Source organism: Phyllostomus hastatus, unplaced genomic scaffold (assembly GCF_019186645.2).
Source record: "Phyllostomus hastatus isolate PE091 unplaced genomic scaffold, TTU_PhHast_1.1 phas_contig_17, whole genome shotgun sequence".
NCBI classification, from domain to species: Eukaryota; Metazoa; Chordata; class Mammalia; order Chiroptera; family Phyllostomidae; genus Phyllostomus; species Phyllostomus hastatus.
Window position 1 is genome coordinate 20,791,700 of NW_025333664.1, and position 26,612 is coordinate 20,818,311.

Consider the following 26,612-nt stretch of genomic DNA (forward strand, 5'->3'; position numbering starts at 1 on the left):
ACCCTGAGAAGGCAGCAACCACTGATGTGTTTCTGCACAGATTTCTGTTTCAGAAACAATACTCCCAGGTCACAAACATGATGACCAGAAAAGGGTAGGCTGAGTGCAGGGAGGCTAAACAGGTGGCTGTTTGGAGGGTCCAGACCCGGGAGAGGGCAGTGGTGGTGGGGGAGAGCAAAGGGGGTGGGTCCGAGAGACCTTGATGAGGCAGGAGTCAGAGGCCATGGGCCTGACTGGGCCCTAAGGCAGAGGGAGAGGCAGCTCCTAGGAGTCTGACTTGACTGAGAAAAGGAAGGCTCCTAGGAGTAGCCCCTGGGTGGCTGGGGGCATCTCCACAGAAATGTCCAGTAAGCAGAGGCTACTGGCTTGGATGTTAGGAGACAGCTATGGATTGGTTACACAGATTGGGAGCCTTCAACATTTAGATGATGGTTGAAGCCACTGGAATGATTTGTACCCAAAACACACGGAATCCCAAAGCTCCACAACCTTGGTTTTAAGAATCCTATAGACACTAACTGCTGCCCTGTGGCCGTCATTCAGGAAGCGCTTGAGACTGTTTCCTCTCTTAAACCAAAGGGGCTGGACTGACTGCTACCCCTCAGTCCTACACCCTCCCCCACCCACCACACACACACCTCCAGCTCAATTCTTTTGTCCCATGATTTTACAGCAGTCAGGAATTGGGAAAGACAGAAGTAATGTCATTCTCCCATAAACAAAGCGTGCTAACAGATTCAGTGAACTTGAGGGAATGCTGAGTGTTGCCACATTTGGCCTCTGAGAGTTGCCTAAACACACCAGGTTGTTCAGAGAGTCTAGGTGTTCCTGGGCCTGAATAATAGCTGTGACCCTAAAACACGGCATGCAAATCAAACATGGGCACACCCAGCTACACTTCAAGTGCAGAAGTGACAAGGGGTGATATGGCCTTGACATAATGCAATCCCACAGTGAGCCCCTTCCTGGAACAAAGTTACTTCCTAATTGCGTTGTATGTGAATCCATTTTCACATTAGGTCTTGAAAGTCCTGGAAAGGACCCCTGTCCCTGAAGTAAAATAGTACCTAGCTCTGTGAAAGAGCCACTATGAAGCCACAGATAAAAGTACAGCCTCAGTCCTGGCAGGTGTAGCTCTGTAGATTGAGTGCCAGCCTGCAAACCAAAGGGTCACTGGTTTGATTCTCAGTCAGGGCAAATGCTTGGGTTGCAGGCCAGGTCCCCAGTAGGGGGTGCACAAGAGGCAATCACACATTGATGTTTCTTTCCCTCTCTTTCTCCCTCCCTTCCTCACTCTAAAAATAAAAAAAATATTGAAACAAAAGTACAGCTTCATATAGTAGGGGAGGGGGAGATGAGATCACTTATCATTTTTAAATTAATAAACATACATACATTTTAGAGTAGTAATTAAAAGTTTGCTTAAATTCAATGAGATAGAACCCACCATGTCAAAGGAATCCTAGCTTGTGGGCAGACAGTGGGCATCCTAGGCCTCCAGGGCTAGTTTTGCACTCTGCTCTGCCATTAAAACCCTGTGGCAGCCCAGGGTCCGGGCACCAGATGCAACAGTACATTGCCACCAGAAAGAAGATTCCACACAGGGGAGCCTCCCTGCTCTACAATACCACTCAGCAACTGGCACATAAGGGTTGGAGGCTGTGGGAAGGGGTTGACTACAAGGAAGCATCTGGGGGTGACGAAACTGTTCTGTATCTTGGGTAACCGCTGCACTGCATGCTAAAGCCACAGTGAGTTACCATTTTATAGCCACTACACATACAAAAATTAAAGTTTGATAATCACAAGTGTTGGCAAGGATCAGGAGCAGCCTGAACTCGTATGTTACTGGTAGGAGCTTAAATTCACAGGGCCACTTTCAAAAACAACTTGTCATCATCAGGTAAAGGTAAAGCTGCACTGACTCTGGGGCCTAGCAGTGCCAGACGAGAAGTTCTCGTGTGCACCTGTTCTCCTGGAGCCAAGCACGAGAGCGTGCATGGCAGAAAATGAAAACAAACCGCTCTCTCAGGAGAATGGAATGCTGTGGACTTCTCAGAACAGCAGTAATGAATGAATTGCAGCTACAGACCTCAATATAGATAAATCTCAATAAAAACAAACTGCAGCAAAGAGATTCCATTTATATAAAAGGAAAAAACGATGTGAAGCTAAAACTATCTTTTACTTAGAGATATACACATTTTTGGGAAACTATAAAGAAAAGCAAGGAAACAATAAACCACCAAGCTTGAGACAATGGTTATGTGTGTGTGTGGGGGGGGGGGGGCAGCAACCCAAAGAGCTTGTAAAAACCCGATGTTGTTCTCTGTGTCTCACACTGGGTAGGTGTGGGGTAACATGGGTGTTAGTGTTATTGCTGCTTTTTATATCTTGCATATATGTAATAATTATCCTTACTATTAACTCAATATTTATTCTTTTTAATTCAAAAAAATTGTTCTTTATTCCACAAATGTTTACTGGGCACTGGATATCGCGAAGCTATTAGGAATGCGAACCCAAAAGACACATCATCCCTCATATCACTTTTTTTTTTTGGATAAAACACGAAGATCTGGAAGGACCCAAGGAAGCACACAGTACCTTGATTTTGGCACCCAGCATCTCGGCAGCATCCTTCTCCCGCCGCAGGTCCTCCATCTTTTTCTCCTTCTCTTTCAGCAGCTTCATCTTCTCCTCTGCAACCAAGCTGTGGTCCTCTACAATGGCTCGCTTCTCAATCTCCAGTTTTTCTTGCTGTTCCCGCCAATAATCATCCTTATCATCCCCTTCCTCCTCACCCTCTTCTCCCTCCTCCTCCTCATCTTCCCCACCCCCACCACTGCCACCACCTTCCCTTCGCTTCTCTCGCCTCTTTCTCCTGCCAATGGACCGTTTTTCTAGCTGGGCCTTGAGCCGAGCAATCTCTTCTTGGAATTCTCGAAGGAGGGCATCCTTAGGGTCCTCGTTGACCCTTGGCTTGTTCTTAATGTTTTTGGCACGGTTGGCGTATCTCAGAGTGGTCAGAGTCTCTTCTACATTGTAAGAGGCGGGCCCCACATTGGCCACCATCACAGTTTTAGCATTGCCACCAAGAGAATCTTGGAGGAGTCTGGTAAGCTTTGAGTCCCGATATGGAATGTGAGTGCTTTTGCCATCCACCAGGGCGGAGATGACATTACCCAAGGCAGAAAGGGACAGGTTAATCTTGGTCGCTTCCTTCAGTCTTTCCCCTTGCGCACCGGTCTTGGCTTGCCGTTCGCTGCCAGCGAGATCTACAAGGTTCAGCTTCCCTACACGAATGTGGTTTTCTCCATCGAGGCCCACCTCGCTGCACTCGATGGTGATGACGAAAATTGCATGAGAACGCGAGCTGTGCTCATTCATGTTGGTAGCACCAACGGAACGGTTCTGGTTCCCCACGTTCATCACGTGCTCTATTTCCTTCACACTCTTGGTGACAAAGGAAGACAGGTCTTTCACATACACTCCAGTGTCAGGCCTCTCTTTGAGCTCAAGCCTTTTGGTCTGATCCTTTGAGAGCAGATCTCGGATCTCCTCCTGGTAGATCTCTAGGTAAGAAGCCCTAACCAGGTACTGTTGGTTCTGGGATCGAGAGATATGGGTGAAGATGTGGTCAAATGAGTTAGGGATGACCCCTCTTTTTTCAGGGTCACCCCGGACTCCTTCCATGGTGTAGGTTTTCCCAGTCCCCGTTTGTCCATAGGCAAATATCGTCCCATTGAAACCCTGCAGAACGGAGTCCACGAGCGGTCGGAACGTCTCATCGTAGAGTTCAAACTGCTTGGCATTCCAGTCATAGACTGCATCGAAGGTGAAGGTCTTGGGCATTTCGTGGGCCACTCCTCTGGGGTTCTTCACGGACACCTGCCCCAGCTTCACATCCACATCCACCACCTTGTCATACGAAGCGGCCTTCTCCTTGCCATTCATGGGCCGACAGCGAACCACCACCCTAACCGACTCTGAGCTTTTTAACTTGGACATGCTGAACTCTGACCAGGTCAACTTTGAAGGCTATGGATCCAAAACGCCTCAGGATGTTAAGGTCCTAGAAAAAAAAGCAAAAGCAAGTAAGGACAGTGGAGTTGTCACTGGGGGCTGCCCAACAGCCACTGACATGCCCAAGCCACCTTCGTCTTGGTAAGCTTCTGACAGCTATTTTTCCTTTTTTAAAAAAATTTATTTTTAAATTTTTCAACTACAGTTTACTTTCAGTATTATTTTGTGTTGGCTTCAGGGGTACAGCATACCAGTTAGATAATCATATATACTTTACAAAGTGTCCCCCTGATATTTCTAGTTCCCACCCAGCACCGCACATGGTTATTACAATATTATTGACTATATCTGATAGCTATATTTAATAACTCTACTACACCATATATTCCTGTAATCAGCTTCAGTAGGGAAAATAAAATTGCTAGTCCATCAATAGTGTTAACTAGCTTGTCCTCCCTTCAACCAATATTTTATCTTATACTACAGATTGATGCAGCTGGGAACCTTTTAAAAGCTTGAATAACCTCATATCCTGTTGAACTGCTACAACCTCAGCATAGAGTAATTCGGAACTATCTATCAACATTTTAAATGCACAGACATTTGACTTAACAGTTGTATTTTAAGAACGTATCTAATAGATACAAGGATATTTGTTGTGGCATCTTTTTTTTAAGAGAGAGGTGGGCAGGGAAGGAGAAAGGGAGGGAGGGAAACATTGATCAGTTGTCTCTCATATGTGCCCCACTGAGAACTGAACCCACAACCTAGGCATGTACGCTGACCAGGAATCAAACCAGTGACCTATGCTTCGAGAGACAACGCCCAACCCACTGAGCCACTCCAGTCAGTGCTGTTGTGGCACCATTTGCGGCAGTGTAGACTGTGGACAACACCAATTCCCATCAAGAGGGGGCTGATTACGTAAATTAAATATATTTACTATATGTAGTGGAATCCTATGCAGTTATTAAAAAGAATGTACTGATCTGGCTCTGGCTAGTATAGTTCAGTGGACTGAGTGCCAGCCTGAGAACCAAAGGGTCACTGGTTCAATTCCCAGTCAGGGCACATGCCTGGGTTGTGGGCCAGGTCCCCAGTGGGAGCCCCATGAGAGGCAACCACACATTGATATTTCTCTCCCTCTCTTTCTCCCTCTCTTCCTCTCTAAAAATAAATAAATAAAATCTTAAAAAAAAAAAAAGAAATGTACTGATCCAAATGTAGTCCTATACCAAGATATGTTAAGTGAAAAAAGTAGATGAGGAACAGTATGTACAGTACAGTTTACACAGTGTGTTAGAAAGAGGATATATGCATGTTTAAGCCTGATATGCACACCGTATCATTAGAGGTACACATGTAAAAGTGGTAACAGTAGCAGCCTCAGCAGGGGAACTATGGGTTTAGGGGACTCAGAGGTCTGCAGAGATAAAAAATAAAATAAAAATAAAAAACAAACAACTTTCTACTGTACACTCATTCGTACTGTTTTAATTTCCTGTCTTGTGCTGATAATACTTTTCCATTTTAAAATCATAAACTATGGCTGGTGTAAAAATCTATTGAAATAAATGAGGATGTGATGTAATACATCACATAAAAGCACTTACCCAATCAATAAATTTAATATAATTTGAAGGCAAATAAGAAAATAGGGGTTAAAAATTTTTAAGCTAAACAAAAAAAAGAGAACTTCATTTGGTGCCAGAAAACTTGGAGCAGAAGGAAGGGTGATTGAATGAATCCTTTAGAAAGGAATAGAGAACAAGGACCTCAAACTCCTGAAAATCTCAGTGCAGGATTTAAAAAAAAAAAAAAAGGTAATGCACATGGTTCTTGATTCAAAAGGCCCTTTGGTGACAGGTCTCTCTACCTCACCTGTTCTCCAGTCACCCAGTTTCCTGCCCACATGGCAAGTGTTATTAGCTTTTAATCTTCCTGAACTAGTTAATGAAAACAGGCCAGTATGTGATAATATGTACTTACCCCTCCCATTTTACACAAGCATTGTATGTGACACACAGTAACACACAGTGTCTGCATCTTCTTTTTCTCACCAAGTCGTGTATCTTGCAGTTCGTTCCCTCGGTCCGTGTAGAACAGCCTCATTCTTTATGAAAGCAGCTACATATCACCCGCCCGGTATAGAAGCATCATAATTTATTTAACCACTACCCTAGCACTTAAGCTATTTCTGATATTTTACTATGAAAAACCTAGGACCTTTCATGTGTGGGAAAGCATACTTGCAAGGATGCATTTCTAGAAGTGCAATTCCTGGTTCCCAGGACACGTGTATGCATTTGTAATTTTAATAGATACTTAGAGCAGTGAGAACAAGGTATTTTTCAGTTGTGAGAATAACCTATTCCCTGCTAGCACAAGGGAGGGAGAATGGCTTGGCCTGGCGGCTCAGCTGATTGGAGCATTGTCCCACATGCCAAATAGGTTGTGGGTTTGATTCCAGCCAGGGCACACACAGGAGGCAACCAACTGATATTTTTCTCTCATCCTGACGTGTCTCTCTCTTTCTCTCTCCCTTCCACTCCCTCTAAAAGTCAATAAACACATCCTCAGCTAAGCATAAAGAGAAAAGAAAAAAGGGCGGGAGAATATGAAACAGGGGCAGGCCACTCTAGGCATATATGCATATAATAAATACAGGATGTCAATGTGTCCCTCCACTGATCTTCCATTAAAAAACAAAACAACAACAACAACAACAACAACAAAAAACACTGTTCCACTGCTAAGCACATGAAAACAGAAAAAGTTTTCATACTCTTTCTAGTTGTTACGTGTACTAAAGTACAGTCGTCTAGAATGAAGAACCAAAGTCTCCTACCCTCTCCGAACCCTTCTACTGTAGTATCTGCAAAACAGGAATCGTTCTTCCTCCTTTACATAATCGTGGGACTCACAGGCATTAGAAAGGTGAAGTGCTTTGTGAACTAATACATAGCTAGATTACAAATATTTAATAGATTCTTCCAAATGACCTGTCAAAGGGTCATTCCAGAGATTACCAGTCAGCCCTAATTGTAGGCATTAAACATCACTAAACTAACATTTTCTCTTCTACCATTGGCAATCATCATCCTAAAAAAAATGAAATTAAATTGAAATCCAAATACCTAACCAGTGTTCAATCAGAAGTAAATCTCAAGCCATTTAAAGAATACTATGTAAAAGGCAGCTCTTACATTACACCTTCTAGATGTTATTAAAATTCTGCCAAATGAGAAGGAACCGCATGTTAGAATGGCCAGTCTGTTTACGGGCTTCTTATCTTTTCCAGGGGAATGGCCCCCAGGCTACAGCTGTGGCTGATCCCTCGCCTGTCTCTCCCTCCATTTTAACAAAGTGTCTAGGTGCCAAGCTCGAACCCCAGGTCCTCAAGCCTCCTTTGGGGAGGCCTCTGCTGCCATGTGTGGGATACTCAGACAAGACCCCAGACTTGAAGGAGGAACAGAAATGTAAGGAGGTGGGTGGGGAAAGGGTCAGTGAGGATGATCCCATTCTTCTCCATTACATGCCCCTGAAGAGCTTTCACCTATCAAAATAATGTGTCCCCACGCCTGTTTAAAAAAAAAAAAAGCCTGCAGCAGGCGGACTTTGATGTTTGGCTCCTTCTGTTACAGCCCCATATATTTTTTGAGCTCTCCAAAACAATAAAAACAAATGAATGATAATGACCTACGATCATCTTAAAAATCTTTTAAAAAGAAAGAATTCCCAAAGCCTGAGTTCCTTAATTAAATCTCAACTCAGAACACCATTTCTTTTCTGAACTCACTGAGCTTCACTGAACTAGCCATGTTTTATTGATGTATTATTTCAGGAAGATGGACTAATTTAATTTCCTGCCACCAGGGCTTAAAATCTTGCTCTGGGTCTGCCTCAAAGGAGAGGGTTTTCTTGGAAGGATGCCCTGATACTCTTTCTTTACTTTATTACCTTCCTTCTTCTTCTTCTGGCTGGTCTAATTACAGTGATAAATCTTTAAAGGAACTCACAGAACTGCCAGGAAAGACGGAACCACAGGTCAGCAGCTCATCGCCTTCATCCTGAATACTTTTTCTGTTAGAACTCGTCACTCTGCTGTTAACAAGTACCGTTTTAATGGCTACAACATGTGAACGATTTAGTTCTTCTTCCCCGACTGCATCTCTTTTGTCCTCTGAGGAAAGCAGGTGCACAGCTCTCGGAGCAGCCACACTCGCCCAGACCGTCCTCCACCTCTCCTGTTTAGACTTGCACACCCGCACCTTTGTGAGTTCTCACGCAGTCTTACCTCAAGAAACCTAGGACAGAGGTCAGAAACTACCCCATTCTACCTGAAGCATTTTATTCAGCCCACTGCTGTTAAAACAGAAAAAAAATAAAATCTCCAGCAATTCCACTTTTATGTATGTGTACGCCTTGGTGAAAAGCCTTTGCATAGGTGCACAGGATGCTTCCTGAAGCACTGTTAAAGTGGTGGAAAGACAGGAAACAACCTAACCATCCATTTATAGGGGAATCAAAACATAAAATAGGGCCTATTCATATTATAGACAGTATACTATTCAGTAGTTAAAGGAAATCAGTTAGAACAAGGGTCAGCAAACTACAGCCCACAGGCCAAACCCAGCCCACAGCCTGTTTTGTATGTGCAGTGTTCCTGGAACCCAGCTACGACCTTCTGTGTGCGTACCATCCATGGCCGGATTAGCTACAAAGCAGCAGAGTTGAGTAGTTGTGGTAGTGTGAGTAGTACAGCCCACAACACCTAAAATATTTACTACCTGACCTTTTACAGAAAAGGTCTGCCAACACCTAATTAGAGTTATAGAGGGTGGGGCAAAAGCAGGTTTACAGTTGTGGGTACATGAAACACAGAGTTTATTCTTGCAGTATTTATTATTGTATTGTTTCCCATAAGGAAAACTGTAAACCTACTTTTGCCCCACCCTGTATATGTTCACATGGATAAATAAACAGATTAGTAGAAAAGCAAGCTGTAGAGAACTTGTGATTAAAAACATAACATGCTATGGTGTTTTTATGTCCATGAGAGTATCACAAAGTGGGATGGAAGGATATACAATGATTTACACGACTGGGCGTGGTGAACAGGAAAGCGTGGGGAATGGGGCTAGAAATGAAAGGGGTATTTCAATTTTAGCAGTAATATTTTATCATGTCTCTTCCAAAAGAATAAAAAAAGGGTGGGGGGTGAGCCTGGAAGCAAATAAGAGATGTTAACTGTCACTGCTGGCTGTTTCCTATTTATTCTCTGAATGTTTAAAATTTCTCAAAACCCCACCAATTTTACATTTAAAAAAACACAAAAGCAGATTTTCTGCTTCCCTGGAAGAACGGGAGCCCTAGAAATCTGACGGCCCTGGCCGGTGCTCCAAGTGGCAGTGGGAGCTGACCTACAGGAGTCTGTCAGGTGGACCTGGCCTCTGTTACCTCCCCACCCCCCACACTCATACTGTCTCATACCCAGCATGCCTTGCTCATTTATACTTCCTGCCTGGCTCCTACAGGCATCTCTGTCTATGACCAAATTCATGTACACATGATGTGATTAATTTAAGAAAAGTCCACCATGCTAGTCCATCTCTCTAAATAACATTTACTAAGGCTCTGCAATAACATGGAAAATGTTTAACATAAATGAAAAAGCAGTTTACAAAGCTGAATGCATTCAATCACAATTATAGAAAAATAAGACATCAAAATATCAATAGTGGTTCACTTTGGATGTTGGACTCCTGGTTATTTTCTCTGCTCTTCAACATTTCTGCATTTTCCAAACATTAAAGAGCATGTGGTATCTTCAAGGGGGTAGTGAGAAGCCTTGCAATTCACCAGAAACAGCCCCACAAGGAGGAGCAATCTGCGGGCACACAGAGTGCATGCTAATGCACCTTTAATCAATGTGTTCCAGTGCGATGTCCTCTCAGATCAGACCAGGCCACCACCTGCCAACTGCCTGGCTTGGAGTTGAAGGACTCAGAGTGTCTGAAAGGCAGCCTGAGCCATAGATCACATGGGCAAGAAGATAAAAGCAACTCCCTATTAACCAGTCCAAACCAATGCCTGCGCAGCTTTCTCTCAGGGGAAACAGTTGTTTCTACTCTGCATCCACCTCATCACCAATGAAGCCACTTTTTTTCAGAACTGTTGCTAATTGTTTTGAAGTATCAGGGCTCGTTGTGTGCAATCCCAGAACCACACCAAGACAGCCAGTCAACTGTGAGTCCCTGCTTCCCAAAATGTGATAACTCCCAGTTATCACAATGGGAGTTAACACAATTTTCAAAACAAGATTATTCATCTCCAGTTGAAAAAGAACTCCACTGCCCTACAGAGCTTTACCAGGACTCAAGATGTGTGTGGAGGGAACAGTCCTGTGTGCGCACAAAGTACGTCTGGAGGGATGTGCACAGGCCAGGCAACAACACTGGCGGTCTGCAGGGAGAGCTTGGCGGGGCTGAGGGTCAGCAGTGGAACAGAGACTTTTCATTGCATACCCTTTGCACCTTCTTGAGTTTTGAATCGTGAACATATTACCTAGTCGGGAAAATAAAATTAGAAGGAAAAAGGCATGGAAAAGTTTTGTGAAATTAAGTACACTAATATCCAGGTGTTAAAAGTCATTATTTTCCTCTTTTCATTTGTCCATTTTTACAGACCACCATGAAAATAAGGTAACACAAAATGTTTTAAATGATGAACAAAGAAAACAACTATGATTACTACTTGGCCGTAAAAAAAGAAGAAAATTTTATCCTTTGCAACAGTAAGGATGGACCTGGAGAACATCATGCTAAGTGAAACAAGCCAGTCAGAGAAAGAGAAATGCCATATGATTTCACTCACATGTGGAATCTAATGAACAAACTGAACTAACAGGGAAAATGGGGACAGACTCATAGATGGAGAACAGGACGACAGCTAGTGGGGGAGCAGTGAGCAGGCGGAAGGGTTGAACAAAAAGGAAAAAGTGACTCATGGACATAGACATCAACATGGTGATTGCCTGGGGGAGGGGGATATAAGGGGACCAAATGGTAATGGAAAAAAAATACAAGAAAGATTAAATTAGCCCCGGCTGGTGTAGCTCAGTGGATTGAGCACTGACCTGCAAGCCAAGGGGTCGCCAGTTCGATTCCCAGTCAGGGCACATGCCCTGGTTGGGGGCCAAGTCCCCAGTTGGGGATACACAAGAGGCAACCACAATTGATGTTTTTCTCCCTCTCTTCCTCCTTCCTTTCCCCTCTCTAAAACAAATAAATAGAATCTTTAGAAAAAGATTAAATTAAAAAAAAATTTTAATGATGAACAAAGGGCCCTAGGAGTAAAACTACTAATCTCAACTTTATGGTGAAGCTTCAAAAGAAGAGCTTCGATGAGGCCTACAGCAATGGAATCTTTATCTTTCTAATTATCAATGCAGCATGTCATGCAGCCTCAGTCTGAGAAGGTACTCAGAGCAAATACGTCAAAATAACAGACTAATAAAATAGGCACTGTTCATAAACATAAAGTCATCTTTTTTGTAAGCCACACAGTTGTGTAAATTGTCTGAAAACTTTCAGACTGCCTTTTTACAGTACACACAAGAACCACAGCATCTCAAACTGTTATAAATTAATTTGAAGGCAATTGGCCAAATTAATACTAAAACAATAAAGTATAGTACTTGAAATGTAATTACTCCCTTGAAACAGCAATTCCATTTCCCAGAATTATTTTAAGGGCATCACTAACTAACTGAGTAAGTGTGCAAAATGTATGTGCCTGTTCATATCGACCACAGCGCCACCTCTAACCTCTTAAATGCTCATCAGTGAGGGGCCAGTTAGACCACCACACATCCCTACACAATGGGAATTACGCAGTCATCAGAATAGCGAAGCACCTCTAAGTCTTTACATTTGGAAAGATGTTCACAGTATTTTGTTGAATGAAGAAAAGCAGGCTACCAAACAGAAAAGTTATTGTGGTGAAATCTGCAGAGAAAGACGTGGGAGAAACCATGTAAAGTCAGGGCTAAAACACGAGCTTCACTGTTTAACAGGTCAGTGGTTGAATTGCTGTTCTGCCATTTGGCTATAAAACTTTGAGAAAGTTACCTAAGTTGTAACTTCTATAAAATGGGTGAGTAACAACACCTACTTTAAAGAACTAAGGACTAAATAAGCTAATAAATGTTCAATGCTTAGCCTAGTTCAAAATGTATCATAAAAACTCAGGAAATGCAAGCAATACCAATCTCTGGGAATAAACTTGAAAGTGATTTTTTGGCTTCCTCTGGCCTTTTTAATAGGTGTGTGTATTTTATTTCTTAATATCAAGTGGGGAGATGGCAATAAAGCTATTTTTTTCTTTGGGGAAAATGTCTAGCAGCTTGATTTCAGCTTAAGTGTCTTAGCAAGGCAGGCCACTTATCTGGGAAGAGACCTAGAAAGGTCACAGACAAGAAACACGAACAGATATATGCTTGCTCTGAATTCAAATTGACGCCAGGTCCTCTCGTTCGATGACCAAAACAGGCAAACAAAGCATTTATCAAAGAGGAAAAAGAGGGGAAAAAATCCCTTTCTGTATCCTGTAGTGAATCACTCATAGAATATGTTTATAAAAAATATATTCAAGTCTAGAAGACAATTTGCATTCAGAAGCAATGTGGGTCTGGGGTTTTGTTGTATTTATTAGTCACAACTCCCAGTACATCAGGAGCTTAATGTGTGTTCCTTTTATCCTCCAAATCACCTTAGGAGGAAGAGGTGTTAGCCCTGTTTTAAAAATAAGCATGGGAGGTTCAAAAGAATTAATTTGCCCAAGGTCACACAACAATTATATAGCACAGTCAGGATTCAAAACCAGGCTTGCCTTATTTAAATCCTACATATAAACTTATTTTAAAAACACACATGTGCATATATACATTGTGTATCAATAGATGCATAGATTAAAACAATTCAAGCCATATGGGTGAGTCTACAGCCGAACAAGGACATTCTCCCCCCACCTCTGGGAGAAAGTCAGTGCATATGCAAGCAGTAACGTATCTGCATTGCTCCTGCACATTTTGAACCCAAGTGGAAGTGCACTATGCACCATTCTCCATCTAGCTCGCTAGATCTTAGAGACAACTCCACTCACCTTTAAAACAGTTACCCAGATGCCATAGTATGACTGTCTTATAATGTATTTAATTAGCCCCCTGCTGAGGGACCTTCTGATGGTTTCTGGTCTTTTGCCACTGCAAACAATGCTGCAGTGAATGTCTTAAACATATAAATTTAGCTACAGGTGCAAGTAATTAGTAGGATCCACTCCCAGACATGTAAATGCACGCATGTTCCTTGTCGACGGAGGGCGCCATCTTCCCCCTCCCCAGGCTGTACCATTTCCCCTCTGACAGTGCACCCTGCCATCCACACGACAACAGCACACAGAGCTCATGCTATGAAGTTGGAAGAGCCTGCCTGCCAGGAACTTCTCAGTCCATGTACTAGTCCAGGAAAGAAATGAAGTTGCTTCTCTGCTAAAAATGTATCTTCTGATTAAGAGGCTTAATCAATCAAATACAACACCTGGCCCCAGACTGAGACCCTTTTTTGGATCTTGATTCAAACAAACCAACCGTTAAAACAATGTACCAGGCCTTGGCCGGGTACCTCGGTGGGCTGGAGCATCATCCTGATACTCCGAGGTTGTAGGTTTAATCCCTGGTCGGGGCACATACAAGAATCAACCAGTGAATGCACAAGAAAGTGGAACAACAAACTGACTCCTCTCAAATAAATTAACTAATTAAAAAATTTTAAATGCATGACACAATCAAGGAAATCTGAACACTGGCTATTAGATAGTATTAAGGAATTTCATATTTTTTAGGTGTGAAAATTGTATTTTTAGCCCTGGCTGGCGTAGCTCAGTGGATTGAGCGTGGGCTGCGAACCAAAGCATCACAGATTCAATTCCCAGTCAGGGCACATGCCTGGGTTGCAGGCCACGGCCCCCAGCAACCACACATTGATGTTTCTCTCTCTCTCTTTCTCCCTCCCTTCCCTCTCTAAAAATAAAGAAATAAAATCTTTTAAAAATTTATATTTTTAAAAGAAGGTTCTTTTTTTAAGATTTTATTTTCAGCCCTGGCTGGCATAGCTCAGTGGATTGAGCGCGGGCTGGGAACCAAAGTGTCCCAGGTTCGATTCCCAGCCAGGGTACATTCCTGGGTTGCAGGCCATAACCCCCAGCAACCGCACATTGATGTTTCTCTCTCTCTCTCTCTCTCTCTCTCTATCTCCCTCCCTTCCCTCTCTAAAAAATAAATAAATAAAATATTTTTTAAAAAAAGATTTTATTTTCATTAATTTTAGAGAGAGGGGAAGGGAGGCAGGAGAGGGAGACATCAATGTGTAAAAGAAACAACTGTCAGTTGCCTCCCGCACGCCCCCAACTGGGGACCTGGCTGGCAACCCTGACATGTGCCTGAAGTTGAACTGAACTGGTGACCTTTCAGTTTGCAGTACTATGCCCAACCCACTAAGCCATGCCGGTCAGGGCTAAAAGAAGGTTGTTACTTTGAGATTCACACAAAAGTATTTTCAGATAAAGTTATATGCTGTCTGGGATCAGGGGCAGGGTGGGGTGGGGTAGATGGGAGATTACAGAGCAAACAATTACCACAGGCTGATAACTGCTAGAGCAGGGTAATGGGTTCACGGTTCATCCACTATTCTTTCATTATGCTGAGATTTTCCATAATGAAAAAAAACTGCCCTGACCAATAGCTTTGCTTTTCTTTTTGTTAACTTTCAAAAAACAATGTTTTTTTAATTTTTTTGCTTCTTTTATTTTTTGCATCACCATTTATTGAAATTTTTAATTATAGTAAAAAACCCATACAATATAAAGTGTAACCTCTTAACCATTTCTAAGTGTACAGTTCAGTAGTGGTAACTACCGTATTCTGCTGTGTATAATGCACACTATTTTGCCTCAAAATTTTTTTAAGATTTTATTTATTTATAGACATAGGAGAGTGGAGGGAGAAAGAGAGGGAGAGAAACATCAATGTGTGGCTGCCCCTCACGTGCCCCCTACTGGGTAATCTGGCCCGCAACCCAGGCATGTGCCCCGACTGCAAATCAAACCGGTGACCCTTTGCTTTGCATTGCAGCGCTCAATCCACTGAGCCACACCAGCCAGGGCTATTTTTGCCCACGTTTTTGAGGGAAAAATAAGCATGCTCATTATACATGGTATAATGATTACATACCATGGGTGTAATAATCCTGTGTATAATGTGCACAGAAACGTGGGTGCACATTATGCATGGAAGTGCATCATACACGGCAAAATACGCCATGTTGTATAATAGATACCTAGAACTTTCTCATCTTGACAAATGGAAACTCTATACCTATCAAATAACAATTCCCTACTTCCCCCTCATCAGGTCCTGGAAACCAGTATTCTACCTCAAGGTTCACACATGTCATAGCAAGTGACAAGATCTCCTTTTTTTTAAAAGAATAAATAATATCCCACTGCATGTATTTATCATATTTTCTTTATCCATTCACCTGCCCAGTAACATTTGGGCTGCTCCCACCTCTTGGCTATTGTGAATTATGCTGTAGTGAACATGGGCATGTGTGATGACTTTTCATTTTAATTAGAATGCCATTCAACTGGGTAGAGAGCCACAGTAAAGCCTATATTTAAAAGAGGGAGGTGGCCTAGAATAATGAAAAAAGATTCAGACACATGTGGGGCTGAAACGCAGCCCTACCATTCCTAGTTCTAGGACTCCGTGCAAGTTCACCTCCAAGTCTATTCCCTCCTCTGTGAAGCGGGAACCCAACACCCTGCACTTCAGCGCTGTGTGAGGATGGGACTAAGATGAGCATTACAGTGCCTGGCCCACAGGAGGTGCTTCTTCCCTGACTCCATTTTACAGGAGAAAAAAAATCCCAGACTTGGAGAGGGAGGTACCACGGCACATTGAGTTAATAAGTGGCAAAGTAAGCAGAAACCTTGTTTAACTGGCTCCAAAGTTCATGGCCTTTTCTTCTGCACCAGCACGTCCTAAATGGCAGTCATGGGGTTGTCTCTTCAGTTGTCGTCATGTTTTTGCACCACCCGAACTGTTATTTACATGAGGTTTTTCTGGAAAGCTACTTTCTTTTAACACAAATTTATTTTTAACAAGTAAATTTATATCCCTATTAGGAATGGAAAATCGGTATCATTTGTTGCAAATAGAAAGTAACTGTGAAAATAAATATAAAGACACAACAAAATCACTAAATTCTAGCTAGATACTGCAGCTTCCCTAAGGCTGAGATCTAATCTCTCTTGGTTAGAAAGCCAGTTTAGCAAGTGTTAAGAAACAAACTGGAACTATACACATGTTCTCCCTGACAGGGTCAGAAGAACCAAAGAAATTAAAAGGAAATAACTCTTACCATGTCATTAAATATAATGCAGGGTGTTGTGTCTGGATGTCGCCTAAAATGTCCTGTCCCACCTGGTTTACCTCTACAGCTTCTAACCCCAACCAGATCCCCAAAATCAACATCCCAGTTTATCGAAATCCCTGGAGCCCTGACTGGTGTGGCTCAGCGGGTTGTGGCATCAACCCCCAAACCCAGAGACTGCTGGTTTGATTTCCCATCAGGCCACAAGCCTGGGTTGCAGGCTAGCCCCCACTTGGGGGCTTCTGAGAGGCAATCGATGGATGTTTCTCTCACACATTGATGTCTCTCTCCCTCTTTTCCCCTCTCTCTAAAAATAAATAAATAAAATTACTCTTGAAAAAAAATACTTAATATGCAAATCAAAATAAATACTTAAAAAAAAAAAGACCCCTGGAGATCTGTGTGTGCAGTAATGCTGGAGAAACTCTGCCTAGAAGAAATTCTGTCTATACATGCCACTTCTACAGTAAACAGTTCCCAAAGTTGATCAAACAGAATTCCCTATAAATCACAGAATTTATTTCAGTAATATAATGAGTTAAATACTTTAAAAAATCCCACTCCAAAAGTCCACCAGAACCATCATGGTTCACTGTCCAATTCCACAACGATATGCTTGTTCTCACAGTTCACACAGTGCCCCGAACCAAGAATGCACATACAATACTTCTGGTTAATGTCACCAACCAACGGCCTGTTCAGAGCATGAAGGGCTTAGATGTTAAAGGCTCGTGTTCTGGGGTGCACGCACGGGGCATGCTGTATCAAAAGAAAAATGCTTTAAGGAGAAGCAACGAGAAGGCTGAGAAAAACTACTGAAAGATACTTCTTGTGAATTATAGCTCAATAAAGCTGTGTTTTTAAAGATACTTTTAGAAGATTCAAATCAAATTTTAAGAAGGAAAATGTACAGTTCTTCACTAGAACTTTTTAAAATTCCAACTTTTCCCAAACGATTTACTTAGAATTGTCCTCTTTTGAGGTTGAGAGGGAAGCAAAGATGTTCAAGACAGCACTCCATGATTATAAAAAGCTGGAACCAACTTTAATGCCCAATACTAGGGAAAGTTTACTAGTTCACAATTACTAAACATGAGAACATGGGAAATGGTTATCAAATGGTAAGTAAATGTTTACAAGGCAAAAATGGAAGTTACACTTTGAGTGCATTTATCTAAAAATAGACCTTCAAGTGAACGAGCAAGCCGAATTTGAACTAGGACACCATTTTCACAGGTAATCCCGCCCCACAAAACTGTAATGATATCTGCCTTTTCAACCTTAGACACTGCTTTATTAAAAACAGTATTTAAGGGGGCTGCCTTCATAATTAAAAATTTTTAACAATTAATGGATCTAGTTTAAAGAAATCATCAGAAATGCAGACAAAGGTTTATGCAAGGATAATTATCACGATATTCTCTGTAGCATTATTTGTAACACTTAAATATTGAAAGTAGCCTAAATGACAACAAAAGGCAAAATAAGAACTGCACATCCATGAGATAAAATATATTTAGGAATATATTTGCCTTTGGCCAGCAAGATGTTAACAGTAGTTATTTCTGGGTGGTGGGACTTAAAGTGAATCTTATTTAATCTTCTCAGACTTTTCTTCAAAGGAAGTTCATTGTTTTAATAATCAGGAAAAAATTATATTACAAAATGCTGGCAATTGAAGAAACAAGGAAGGAAAAACACTATGTACTTTTTAGACTAGATTCTGACTTGTTACTGCCGATCTTGCAAAACCAGTGTTTCCACCAAGAACTATCTTCTTGTGGTTATCTTAAGTAACTCGAGCTGATATTTTATCTTACCTGGATGGAATCTTTTATGATTTACTAGCTAGATTTTTTTTTGCTTAGGTTATTGAAATGTCTTATAAAGTAACGACTTTTGCAATGCACTAAGCTGCTGGAGCCTGTGCTAAGAGCTTTTAGTTTCTGTTTATGTCACCCGCAGAAGCCCCAAAGCAAGCCCTTCCTGAAACCGCTGCTGAAGGTGATATGAAGGACTCCCCGGTAGTAACAGACTGTCGAGTCTCAACTCCCAATAATCTATTACGATTTCTTTTACTAGGACACACTTCCATTTACACACGACTCGTATGTTCAAATGTGACAAAACACAAGTGCTGCAAATACCTTGCAAAAAGCTTTAAAAATTAAACCACACCTACCACAATGATTATTGGTGCTCTCTAATGCAAACTATGATTTAGGTAAATCAGCATGCAAGAGAGCTCTGCCTATGCATGAAGAGCTCGAAGTCTGCAATCAGTGTGCCAAAGTAAGGAGATGCAATGTGTCGCCATGATTCATTGAACCTTAAACTCTAACATCCCAAGTTTCAATGCAGATGTGCGATGATGAAAAGATGAACTGACTATAATGAACTCAGACTGCCAAGAAATATGCTCGAGAAGCCTCACCCTTGAAGGTCTGGGAGAAAGCCCAGCATGAAGTCACCAAGGAAGAAGACAGTATTACCCAATCCAAAGCTGAGTCTTTTAGGCTGGGCTAGAAGAACTTGGAAGACTGGCCCATGTTCAGATTTTGCATATATAGAGCCGAGGGCCAGAGAGGTTGAGTTACGTGTCCCAGATAACACAGCAAGAGGCCGAACTGCTACTAGATTTCATGCCTCCGCCCGTTCTCCTGCCTTTTCACACCAGAATTTCCTGGATGGCATAGGCCTTGACCAAGAAATCTTTCTAAGACTCTGAGGAGATATGGAGATGTTGAAAGGCAAACGATGAGCTCACAGGGCAGAGAGGGAAAAGCAAAGCACTGGAACCTTTTGCAGTTAGTCAGTAGATGGTAGAGGACTTCAGCCACTCACTTCTTACCCAATGCAGCTATTATCACCAGAATCAAGAAACGGTTTAGGGCTGAAAGACTCAGAAGACAAGCCCACAGCAGCTCCTGCCTGCTTCAGCAGTTTCTGCCCTAAGTGAGACTGCTAAGATGTGTGACAGGTAGCTCATCTTACAACTGGGTATGTTTGTTGCCTATCAGTCAAGTATCTGACACCTATAGTTACATTAAAATAGTTCAAGGGTTTTCCCCCTGATTTCTTCCTTCTTCGAAGTCACTTTTTTTTATCAGCATTTGTTACCCAACCCTGACTGGTGTGGTTCAGCGGGTTGGGCATTGTCCCACAAACCAAAAGGTCACCTATTTGATTCCAGGTCAGGGCACATGCCTGGGCCTCAGGCCAGATCCCCAGCTGGGGGCGTACGAGAGGCAACTAATTGATGTCTCTCTCACACATTGATGTTTCTCTCCCTCTTTTTCTCCCTCCTCTCTCTGTAAAGAGAAATAAAATCTTTTAAAATGTGTTACCCACATACAGAAGAGAAAGGCCTTTGACAAAACATCAGAAATGTATTGCCCACCTGAAAAATAGATGAATAAGTAGGTAGCAGAAAGAACAATGGACTTGGGGCCAGCAGGTCTGGGGAAGTTATTTGACTTTTCTGTACCTCCACTTTCCTTTTACAGAAAGGGGGGACCATAACACTACTACGTTACAGGGCTGCGGTGAGGACCCTGTCCTCAGGGAGACAACATGTACATGGTGCTCAGAACAGTGCTTGGCTCACTAAAGGTTACCTATTCCCATTACTTTTATTATCATTATCACTGGCAAGTCCTAGTTTGTTTATTTTCTAAAGATTTTACTTATTTATTTTTAGAGAGGGAATGGGGGAAAGAAAGGGAAAGAAACATCAATGCATGGTTGCCTCTCATGCGCCCCCTACTGGGGACCTGGCTTGCAACCCAGGCATGTATCCTGACTGGGAATTGAACTGGTGACCCTTTGGTTCACAGCCCGCACTTAATCGACTGAGCCAGGGCCCCAGTTTTGCTACTTATTACCAAGCAAGTGCACTGCAAGCTTTAATGCACACAGGAAACACTTGGGGGAAGGTCTTACTAAAATACAGACTGATTTATTAGACCGAGGCTTAGATTCTGCATTTCAAATAAGCATCCAGGGGACCAGGGTGTCTCTGTCACTCACAGCGCTTTGAGCAGCAAAGATTTACTTACCCCAGCACCTAGTAGGTGCTTAATATTATTGATAAAAATGAATAACCTTTTAGCATCTCAATGTTTCATCTAGTTCACATGATCCTAAGTGACTGAACATTAGTAAATGAGAATGCAGATGAAAGAGCATTCTAAATTGCAAACAAAGCTATACAAGTAGACTTATTAGTCTTACAATTCATGATGTTGAAATTACAATATTGTAAAGCCTAAATTTACACATGGAAGTATTAGCATATATGAAAAGAAAGCCTGAATTCCCTTGCTCCATTCAAAAATCCTTTAGGAACTCTGGCAGAACACAACGGCTTTTCAAGGAATTCCCAAACCAAGAGCTCTGAAACTTTAGAAATGCCACTCGATGGCCAGGGAGAGAACTGCTTTGGCAGGGAGAGCGTGGCCGCTTGAGGCCCTGACAGGGAGCTTCACTTGTGACTCCCTTGCTCTCCCGGAGCTGGCCAGCCGCCTCTTAGCCCTCATCAGCCAAGATCTCGAGTCGGCACAGCAACACCAACAGCCCAAGGCAGATGGACGCTGGCCTGGCATCGCCCATGCCTGCCACTCCACAAGCTGGCAAAGAGCTAGACTGTGAGAAAAGATGGGCTTACAGATGTCCAAGGTGGAGGCCCCAGTGAGAAGCACCTGGCTGCCTTCCTGCAATGTGATCTGGGATTTCCTCCCCGCAGATGAAAGGATATGATGTGTATACCTTGTGTCTCTCCTCCAAGGAGTTGAGAGTATATCACAGCGAATTCTTCCTCACAGGGCACCTTACCAAAAAGTCCAGTTGTCGTTTTAGAGGCAGATGGCACCACCACCATCTGCCTAATTGCTCAAGCCAAACACCCAGGAGTCATCCTTGATTCCTTCAGCTCATCACCCCCGACTACCATCCTGCTCCAAAATACGTCCACTTATACCATCTCCACTGCCACCACCCTACCTTGCTTCCTAACTACTCCCCTAGCTGCCATTCTTATGACCCTTACAAGTCACTGGCCACATAGAGACCAAAGTGATTTTTTTTAAACAAAAAATAGATGTCACTCCCCCTCTTAAAGCCTTCAGTGGCTTCCCATGGCTTTTCGGCTAGCCTACAGGGCCCCGGCCCCAACACTGGCCCGCCTCCTCATTCTCCCGCATGTGCTCCCCGCTCACCTGCTCCAGCTACTCGGAGCATTCTTCCAGCTCCCAGAACTTACCAAGCTTGTTCCCAGTTCAGAGTCTTTACCCTTGCAGTTCTTTCTGCTACATTTTCAAATGGCTGGGCCCTTCCTGGCAGTAAACCTCAGCAAAAATGTCACCACCTTAAAATAGCAGCCCCCCCAACTTCTTCAAGAAGTTACTCTCTATGACATCCCTATTGTATTGCTTGCACAGTGCCTATTCCTGGCCAAATGACCTTGTTCATTTACTGGCTTCTTTTGCTGTTGCCCCTACTAGAATGTAGGCTGCATGAGAGCAAGGACTTCTGCAATCTTGCTACCGTTGCATCCCCAGGCTAGAACAGGGCCTGACACACACCAGGTGCTCAGCAAATGTTGAGTGAATGAAACTGAGGCAGCATAGGGGCCAGAGTACTGACCTTGAAGTCCAAAGACTTGGATTACAATATGAAATGGGTCACTTTCTGGCAGCATGTCTTTTCTTGCTTTCTTTTTTTTTTCTTTTTAAAGATGTACTTATTTATTAGAGAGATGGGGAAAGGAGGGAGAAAGAGAAGGAAAGAAACGTCAGAGTGTGAGAGAAACATCGATCAGTTGCTTCTCACACGCTCCCAACTGGGGGCTAGCCTGCAACCCAGGCACGTGGCCTGATGGGGAATCAAACGAGCGGCCTTTCAGTTCTCAGGCCAGTACTCCATCCACTGAGCCACACCAGCCAGGGGAGCGTGTCTTTTCTTACCTCCTGTCCTTTGACTGTGAAATGGGGATCTCAATCTGCACCTTATCCTCCTTGCTGGGTTACTGATAAGACCAAATGAGTAAAGGCATGTTTAAGCATTTTTGTAAACCATTAGGCACCATAAACAGAGCATTGTATTTATTTTTTTAAACCTCACCAAAGGATATATTTTTATTGATTTTAGAGAGAGGGGAAGCGGGGCAGAGAGAAAAAGATAGAAACCTCAATGGGAGGGAAACATCAACCAGTTGCCCCCAGTTCATGCCCTGACCAGGAATCGAACCTGCAACCTTTTGGTGTAGGGGACAGCACTCCATCCCACACAGCCACCCAGCCAGGGCAACTGAGCATTATATTATTAACCAGCATAAGAGAAGGCTCTTTCTTAGGGGCTCATACGTCAGTGGATAAAATGGCTTAGAGAGGAAACTGAGGCTTCTGATCCAGGCACCCAACAGAAGCCCAGGGACACAAGGGATCTGAATTGGCTTTACTCTGCAGTCAGGGCAAGTACAAGAGATGAAGTCATTTAAAGAAGTCAGACTGCCCAGAGTGGTGTGGCTCAGTGGCTTTGGGTGTCGTCCCACAAAACGAAAGGTCACCAGTTTAATTCCTGGTCAGAGCACATGCCTGGGTTTAGGCCCAGGGGCCAGTTGGGGCGTGTGCGAGGGGCAGCTGACCAATATTTCTCTTTCACATCGATATGTCTCACCCTCACTTTCTCCCTCCATTCCCCTCTCTCTAAAAATCAATAAATAAAACCTTTAAAATAAAAAGGAAGTCAAATCATTTCAAATGCTAGTCATTTGCAATTTAAGCTCTGAGGTCACTGAAGTATAAGGACACGGGGGTGATCTCCACATCCTCCACAGTGCTTGGCATGGGGGGATCGAGTAAACACTGACTGAATTGGAAGTCAAGCTACCAATCCAGGATGGCACCCTACAACACCTGTGATCTTCCTCTGCAACTCCAGCCCGGCATGGGATGGCAGGTTTCTGGGACAACCCTGTAATAATACTGACATCTGTATAATGCTGTGACAGCCACTGTTTCAAGCTTGCAGCGACCTCGTGAGGTTGACCAGAGCTGGTATTACCAGCACATACTTTAATTTATTCATTCACCAGTCAAAAGTAGAATACACAGGTACTACATTAAGCCTACATAACAATAGCTAACATTTACCAAAATTGCCAGGCATTTCACCTGTATTAGACTCAACTACATTCCTCCAGTAGCCCTACGGGGTGGATACTATCATTCCCATTTTACAGATAAGGACACTGCAGCACAAAGAGGTAACTCGCTCCGTGGCACACAGCTTGGAAGTGGCAGTGCCAAGGTCTGAACCCAGGCAGCCTGATACTATGCTTTAAACCACAGCATGCAAATTGGAATTGTGGAACAGCACCGAAAGGGCCTGCAGATACCATCTAGCTGTTCCTCTCATGAAAGAGGAGGAGCCTGAGGGACAGACAAAGCCCCTTTTGAACGTTCCAGCTCTTTTTGAGGTTCACACTTTGGATGGTATCTATTTAAATGAAACTTTATGTAAGATCTCATTTCCCTGCCACTGACAGGCAAGCCTCTAGCCATAGCAGTTAGAGTAACAAAAGAATACCCATGTGGCTTGGTAACAGTTACTGCTGAGAAATCAGAGACATTGGGGTATGGGGGAGGAAATACAGGCTTTACCTGGAAACGTGTCCTGCTCCATCATTCAATAGGTATAAGATTCTTAGGCAAAGTCTTTCACTTTTCCGAGCCTCAGTTTCCTCATCTGTGAAATGGAAATAACATCACCACCTACCTGGTAAAGTCTATGTGAAGATTAAGTTCGTAATCATACTTGTAAATAGGTATTACACGTTAAGCACTCTCCAAAAGACATAAGATAGCCTTTTTCTTCTGGAAGAGTCAACAAGACTCAGGTAGCAAATAAGACCATAACCGTGGCCATCTACAAGGACTTAACCTTCCCACATCAGGGCTACCTGCAGAAGTCCTCATTACCTTCCTTGCTCTGAGCAGAATGGAGACGTAAAACTGGGAATGGGGGATGTCAACAACGGTGGGAGCAATACCATAGGAGCTGGCACTCCATAAATCCACCTCTTACCTGTCTCAAAGTCATCTCCTGGAAGCCTTGCCCAAACCAAACCACGTGCCTCCAAATAGCTTGTTGAGCACTTACTATGTGCCAAGTTACTTGAGGTACTCTCTCACTGGCTTCCCATAGTAGTTCATTAAGACATTTTTACAGATAAGAGGTTCAGAGATTAACTTGCCCAAGGCCACACAATTACTAAGTGGAAATGCAGAGTGTCGAACTCAGACACTCAGACTTCAAACTGAACAGCTGGCCCTCATGCTAGGGTGTCCGAAGAATTCTCCCTCTCCCTATTTAGGGCACTTTCGACATACACACCTCAACATCTTAACCACTCTGAGTAGCAGGTATTAGGAAATTCTTGGCCAAACAGGTCAACTGAGGCCACAGAGGAGAAGGGAATTTGCCCAAGGTCACGGAGTGAGCTGGGGCTGCGCCAAGGTTTGGACCACAGGCTTTCGCTTCCCGGCCTCCCTCCGAAGCTGGGTCCTTGACCGCAGCCCCAGACCCCCAGGTGGACCCTGACCCCTCGCCGCGGGGTTTGGCCGCACCTCCTGCCGGGGAAGGAGGGGCGCGGCCGCCCGGACAGCGGGAGGATGCCCGGGAGGCAGAGCAGAGGATGCTCCCGCTCGGGGAGTAGCGAAGCCAGGCAGAGGCGGCGGCAGCGCCAGCGCCAGCGCCAGCGCGAGCCTCTGGGAATATCCCAGGCGGCAGGAGGGGCCGGCTCTGCCCCTCGGACTCCTGGGCTCCTCCGCGACTCACCTGAGGCGGCAACCGAAAGCGGGTGGTGGTGGTGGCGGGGGACGGCAGCGAATCCCGGGCTCAGCCATTCCCGGCTGCCCCGGATGGGGAGAGACCACGGCCGCTCACTTCCTTAGCAACCCGGCTCGGCGACCCACTTCCTTAGCAACCGGTGTCAACTTCAATAACTTTATTGGGATACGAACAGTAGACAGGGAAAGCGGCGGGGCGAGGCGGGTTCGGTATTGGCTCCTAGAACGTGCCCCACTTGCCTTCGTCTTTCATTTATCTAAAGACTGTGAGGAGAGAGCGATGTGACCTGATTCCCCCAGTGCCTCAGTTTCCCCATCTGTAAAGTGGAAGGCACTGCGTGGTCCAAGTACACAACTTCAGCCGCAGTTCAACCTTCCCTAAAGCGCATTCACATCAGTTATCCGACTTAGGTCTCAAATGCCACTGAGATCCCGTTTAGGGGCCACGCGGTCAGTCAAGCCAAAAACTTGGGAATCACTCTTGTCCCTTCCCTCTCCCTCACCCCCACATCCAGTCAGTCAGCACATTGTCAGCATATCCCTTAGTCTACCTCTCAAATATTGCTCCTGTCTACCCACCTTTTCCTACCGGCAGTACCATCACACCAGGCCAGGCGGGCTCCTGTCACCTCTAGACTGCCTTCAATATCTGCCAACTCTTACCGCCCTTGACAAGTCGCTTTTCCTCTCTGAGCCTCAGTTTCTTCATCCACAAATTGGGCATGAATCCTGCTGGATGACCTCAAAGAATTCTTGTGGGAGAGTCGATAATGTAGTGAAATAGAGTGGAATGTAGGGAAATAGCCATGTTGGAGCGGCACAGTAATTACACTAAAGAGCAACTGAAGATTCCTTGTGGGGGTTGGGGAGTGTGGGCTACAGGAGCCAGGCAGATCTGAGTTTGGGTCTCAACTCTGCCACTAATGGCTGTGGGGTCTTAGGCAAAACCCTTGCTTTCTCACAGCCAGTGAGTATTATTGGGCCCAAGAAGTACAGTGTGGTTTCAAAGTTCATGAACTTAAGAGACAGTCAGATCTGGATTTGAGATCCAACTCTGCCATTTATCAGCCATGAGCCAGCTCTTGACCTTTTGGCTTTTTCCAAGGAGCGCTGAAAGGGAAGGAATGCAGACACGATCAGACAGGTTCAGGGTGGTTTATCTGCAGACCGGGAGTAAAGAAATTCAAAGGCATATTCCTGACCAGTGGGAAAGTGTAATGGGGGGACAAAAAGAGAGAGAGCG

The 26,612-nt window shown here is 43.8% G+C and overlaps 1 protein-coding gene across 3 annotated transcripts in view; it reads right to left on the reverse strand.

Annotated features, from left to right (window-relative positions):
- The window catches only part of KIF3B (kinesin family member 3B), a 41,601-nt gene extending 16,121 nt beyond the window's left edge, over window positions 1-25,480 (reverse strand). The window contains exons 1-4 of one of the 3 annotated variants that reach the window (XM_045832859.1): window positions 25,359-25,480; window positions 24,182-24,266; window positions 22,484-22,545; window positions 2,608-4,075 (exon numbers count right to left, since the gene is read on the reverse strand). In XM_045832859.1, coding sequence (XP_045688815.1) covers window positions 2,608-4,011 — 1,404 coding nt within the window. In that variant the 5' untranslated portion in view covers window positions 4,012-4,075; window positions 22,484-22,545; window positions 24,182-24,266; window positions 25,359-25,480. The remainder of the gene's footprint in view (window positions 1-2,607; window positions 4,076-22,483; window positions 22,546-24,181; window positions 24,267-25,358) is intronic. The other 2 variants (XM_045832860.1, XM_045832861.1) reach the window with 2 other exon arrangements.
- Between the last annotated feature and the right edge of the window lie 1,132 nt (window positions 25,481-26,612).